Source organism: Macrobrachium rosenbergii, chromosome 4, assembly GCF_040412425.1.
Source record: "Macrobrachium rosenbergii isolate ZJJX-2024 chromosome 4, ASM4041242v1, whole genome shotgun sequence".
NCBI classification, from domain to species: domain Eukaryota; kingdom Metazoa; phylum Arthropoda; class Malacostraca; order Decapoda; family Palaemonidae; genus Macrobrachium; species Macrobrachium rosenbergii.
Window position 1 is genome coordinate 37875331 of NC_089744.1, and position 5601 is coordinate 37880931.

Here is a 5601-nt window from a genome sequence, read left to right on the forward strand (position 1 = left end):
ATACAGTCTCAAGTTATTATATGTCATCTCATGTAATGGCTACGGTGATCTGTTCAAGTTGCAGTTGCAGTTCTAATCTTTCAGTTCAGAGCATCCTGGTTACCGATGATGTTTTCCTGCACTGGAGCATCTACTCTCGGCATTTCTTGATCAAACGCCTCCTGGCATTGTAGTGGAAGGAACAGCAGCCTGAGTGAGACCCACAGGGCCCAAGCATTGGGGGGGAAAGGGTACTACTTTCCTGGGGCACTGCAGTCTGGGGGCCCCGCGACAGCAGCTTATTTATTTTAACTGTTCTTTTAGAGAGTAAACAAAATGAAAGGATTTTCATGGGGCCCATGCTCCCCTAACGATATTATTATTATTGTTGTTGTTTTTTATTAATTTTTAATAACTGATGATCAACTATATTTCCGATATTTCCACTTACTCTTGGAATAAATTCATACAAACTAACTGAGTTTGATATGTTCCTGATGTTTAATTTAAGCTTGTAGTTGGACACTTTTGAATTATGTGAGGCCAGGGCTAGAGGAAGAGTGCGGGAGGGACTCAGTTTTTATGCAAGCACCGGGCCCTGAAAGGGTGATGCTTGGGCCCTGGAGACCCAAGGAAATATCACTCTCATATTCAACATGCGTGACCTTGAAACTAGTGAGCTGCTGGTTCGTTCTCCGTTACTTTTTTTTTTTGCGTGGAATTGTGAATGGGGAAATAAATTGAAAGTCAACCGAACTGTTTATTTTTATAGCTTAGCAATAGTTGTCCCTGTTAATGTTTTCACCCACTATTCATCCAGTAAGTTAATAATGTCCTTTCTTGCATTGCGGTATACATTTTTAATCTCCATCTTCATGCATGAGTATTTTTTTATGCACCCTTATTTTTCAGCGACGTGCCATTGCTGGCAAAATTGTTCCGTTGTGGCTTCTGGACCTCATAGTGACCGAAATGGATGTTACTCATGAACAAAGACTGGTAAGACTCTTTTCTCTTTATTTTTTGGTACCTCATAACTCACTGCTAGCTATTGTAAAGTTGCTTCTTAGGAGAATGATGCATAAATATGATGGAACTTTTTTTCCCTTTAGACTGTAAGAGTAATTTTCGACTGTTATTGAGATGCGATCTGTTTATGCATATGTGCACTGTACGCTGTGCAACAGTCTGCATTGCTTAAACATCTTCCTATCTTCTTCTCAACACATATTTAACAAACAAATAATATCAATCACATTAAATCAATAATAGATTCTTTTAATATGTATGAAAGATATTTCTCCATTGTTACATTCATCTATCTGATTAAAATTTAATCAGTTTAGAAATAATTGTCAACCGAAAAAAGTAATGTAATGTGTTAGCAAAAATGTTTTGAACTTATATCAGTAGAACCTCTTCCAACGTGAAATGTCATGAAATATATATATTTTATTTTTGTAATGACCATGATAATAACTTTCTTTTCTACAAATGTTGCCATGACGACGAAAAAATGGGAAATGTAGGCATGAGTCTATATTTCCCATACCGTAGAATGAAAATTTAAGCAAAGAGAAATGTGTGGGATAAAAAAAAAACCACTAGTGGAAGCATACCAAGTTTGATGCATACAAAATTTCCATGGGAAATGAAACTCGGATAAAATGCGGTAAGTTGAGATTTAACATCACTCGTAATATAAACGGGAAATATAAAAAAAACAAAGAATCGCATTTTTTATAACAGTTTATTAGCAAAAATATTTTAACCCAAGGCGATATTTACAGAAGAGATAATTCATCTCAGTACGTTAAACAGTGTAAAACTATACTTACATAACCATTGTCAACAATAAACAACAATAAAAACAAACTATCTGTAAAGCTGTAAATTCAAGAAGCTTCAATTTTCTTATAATATCTGATCATCACCATCATCATCACCATCTCCAACATGCTTGTTTATCTCTGGAGGCCCTCCTCATTCAGTCACTCAGGCGATCATTTGTTATTTGTCATTTGTAGTTTATAAGTCATGTTGATGTTGATGTGCTAGTCCATTTCATGTCATAGCACTTTTTGCATGCAGAACTTAATTTTTAGTGAGTGTCTTCGAATGTCACTTTTCTTTCTTCTTAGGACAGCTTTTTGGATTGTCTGGGTGCCAGAAGTTGAAAAACAACCGAAACTTAGCTTCATAATAAACAAAATCATATTCATGTTGATGAATGTCAGTCATCACTTTTCGACTTTGTCACCCCACTGGTCATCGGCAAATAAGTCAGCAAAAGAAGGAAAGTTAAAGTCTCCAAAAGCTGAGTTGGGTTCATACTCAGGTTCTGGATCACTAGAGATGAATGGGGGTTCTTGACTGTTAGTTGGAGAAGTGTTTGGTGCCTGGTAACTATTTGATGATTCTGTTGGGGGTTGATAATTATTTGAAGGTAACTGGACACTGTTTGATGGATTATCTGGTGTTTCATAGCTGTTTGAGGGTGTAGTTGGTGATTCATAGCTATTGGATGGTGATGACGCTGGCTGATAGCTATTTGATGGTGTGCTTGGCTCTTCATAGCTATTAGATGGACCAGTTGGTACTTCATAGATATTGGAAGGGGAAGAAGGAGCATCATAGCTGCCAGATGGACCTTGTGGTGCACTATAGCTGTTAGACGGCGCTGAAGGAGCTTGGTAAGTATTTAGTGGGGCTGGGGATGGTGCTTGATAATTATTGGATGGAAAAGAAGGTGCAGGTTCATAACTACTGGATGGTAATGGAGCTGATGTTTGAAAGTTGCCAGGACCTTGGTAATTATCTGAAGGGGTTGAAGGAGGCTCATACGTGTCAGCTGCAGGTGAAGGAACTTGATAGTTGTCTGAGGGGACAGAAGGGGTGTTGTAACTGTTGGATGGGGACTCGGGTGCTATATAGCTTTGTGAAGTAGTGGGTGGAGAGGTAGGAGGTCCATAAAGACCAGAAGGGGTTGCTGCTTCATTGTCCAGGGGAAGGGGGGGAGAAGGGGGTGGTCTGTAACTTTGTTCTGGCAAAGCTGATGGTGTAGCAAATGAGGGTGAAGGGGGAGAATAAGATTGCACTGGAGACTGAGGGGCTGGGGGAGTGTATGACTGTGAAGCAGTTGGTGCTGAATAGGACTGTGTGGGGGCTGGCTCTGCTGGGGCTGAGTATGACTGTGAGGGAGCTGGAGCTGAATATGACTGTGAGGGAACTGGGGCTTCTGGAGCCGAGTAAGACTGTGAGGAAGTTGGAGGTGAATATGACTGTGATGGTGCTTGGGTTGCTGGAGCTGAGTAAGCCTGTGAGGGAGCTGGTGGTGAATATGACTGTGATGGAGCTGGTGGTGAATATGACTGTGATGGAGCTGGGGCTGCTGAAGCCGAGTATGACTGTGAGGGAGCTGGTGGTGAATATGACTGTGATGGAGCTGGTGGTGAATATGACTGTGAAGGAGCTGGGGCTGAGTATGACTGTGAGGGAGCTGGTGGTGAATATGACTGTGATGGAGCTGGTGGTGAATATGACTGTGAGGGAGCTGGGGCTGCTGGAGCTGAGTATGACTGTGATGGAGCTGGTGGTGAATATGACTGTGAAGGAGCTGGTGGTGAATATGACTGTGAGGGGGTTGGTGGTGAATATGACTGTGAAGGAGATGGGGCTGCTGGAGCTGAATATGACTGCGAAGGAGCTGGAGCTGAATATGCCTGTGAAGGAGCTGGGCCTGCTGGAGCTGAATATGACTGCGAAGGAGCTGGGGCTGCTGGAGCTGAATATGACTGCGAAGGAGCTGGGGCTGCTGGAGCTGAATATGACTGTGAAGGAGCTGGGGCTGCTGGAGCTGAATATGACTGTGAAGGAGCTGGGGCTGCTGGAGCTGAATATGACTGTGAGGGAGCTGGGGCTGCTGGAGCTGAATATGACTGTGAAGGAGCTGGGGCTGAATATGACTGTGAGGGGGTTGGGGGTGAGTAGGACACAGATAGAGTTGGAGCTGTATATGACTGTGAAGGGCTTGGAGCAGCCGGGGCTGAGTAAGACTGTGATGGTGCTGGAGCTGAATATGATTGTGAAGGGCTTGGGGCAGCTGGGGCTGAGTAAGACTGTGATGGAGCTGGAGCTGAATAAGACTGTGAGGGAGCTGGAGGTGAATATGACTCTGAAGGCACAGGAGGTGCGTAAGACTGCGAAGGAGCAGGTGCAGGAGGTGAGTATGATTGGGAGGGTGATGGTGGAGCAGCATATGAAGGAGATGAGGAAGGTGGAGAGTAAGACTGACTAGGCTCTGTGGCAGGTGACTCATAATCTCCTGATGGCACTTCAATTGAAGAATCATACAAAGATGGAAATGATCCAAAATCAGAGAAGTCTGGAAAAGGTGGAAAAGTTGGTTCATATGTAGATTCTCCTTTAGGTGGCCCAAAACCACTCCCAAAAGAAGATGCGAAAGACCCATAACCACCACTGTCAGATAAGGGAGCTTCATAACTATCACTGAATGAACCAACATCTCCATAATCACTGCTGCTAGTGCCAGAAGAACCATAGCCGCTGCTGGTTACAGGAGGAGCACCATATTCATTACTAGGTTTAGATGGGGCTTCATAATCAGTGGAAGGTGACCCACCTTCATAATCACTTGAGATCTGTATAATGCTTGAAGATTTAGGAGGCCCATACCCTGTGTCTGGTCCCTCCGGGGCTCCATAGCTATTGCTTGGAGCTTCAGATGGTGGCCCATAGCTTGGAGATGGGGCTTCAGATGGTGGTCCATAACTAGGAGAAGGGGCTTTAGGTGGTGGACCATAGCTTGGAGCTGGGGCTTTAGGAGGAGGTCCATAACTAGGAGCTGGGGCTTTAGGAGGAGGTCCATAACTTGGAGCTGGAGCCTTGGGAGGAGGTCCATAACTTGGAGCTGGTGCTTTGGGAGGAGGTCCATAACTTGGAGCTGGAGCCTTGGGAGGAGGTCCATAACTTGGAGCTGGAGCCTTGGGAGGAGGTCCATAACTTGGAGCTGGTGCCTTTGGAGGAGGTCCATAACTTGGAGCTGGTGCCTTTGGAGGAGGTCCATAACTTGGAGCTGGAGCTTTGGGAGGAGGTCCATAACTTGGAGCTGGAGCTTTAGGAGGAGGTCCATAACTTGGAGCTGGAGCTTTGATAGGAGCTCCATAATTAGGGGCTGGAGCTTTAGGTGGTGGTCCATAATTAGGCCTTGGTTTGTGTTGAGGTTTTGCTTTATGATGAGGCCGAGGACGGTATTTATGCTGAGGCCTTTTTGGGGGACGGTACTGTATATTAGGCTTGTACTTTGGCTTATATTTGGGTCTTTGAGGCCTGTCTTCCACGGACAGGTCGATGCATATTGCCATAAGCACAATAACTGCAAACCATACCTGCAAATAAAAAGAAAATACTGATAAAATTCTCTAATATATGTGATTAAATCTTGCCTCTGTACGCTTGATAATTTATACAAATTATGCCCCCTGTAAATGAGTACCATGAAAGAAAAGAAATTCTGTAGATGATTCTGTGGATGATTCAATAAAAGAATGGAATTCATAATAAAGATAGAGAGCTCACTGTTAGAGTTATGTCAGCAGGTGT

The 5601-nt window shown here is 43.7% G+C and overlaps 1 protein-coding gene across 1 annotated transcript; it reads right to left on the bottom strand.

Moving 5' to 3' along the window:
* Nucleotides 1-1415: 1415 nt before the first annotated feature.
* On the bottom strand, nt 1416-5376 carry LOC136832799 (uncharacterized). Its single transcript, XM_067094372.1, has one exon. It carries the CDS (start codon nt 5361-5363, stop codon nt 2220-2222), a length of 3144 nt encoding a protein of 1047 aa, XP_066950473.1. The 5' UTR covers nt 5364-5376; the 3' UTR covers nt 1416-2219.
* Nucleotides 5377-5601: the final 225 nt, after the last annotated feature.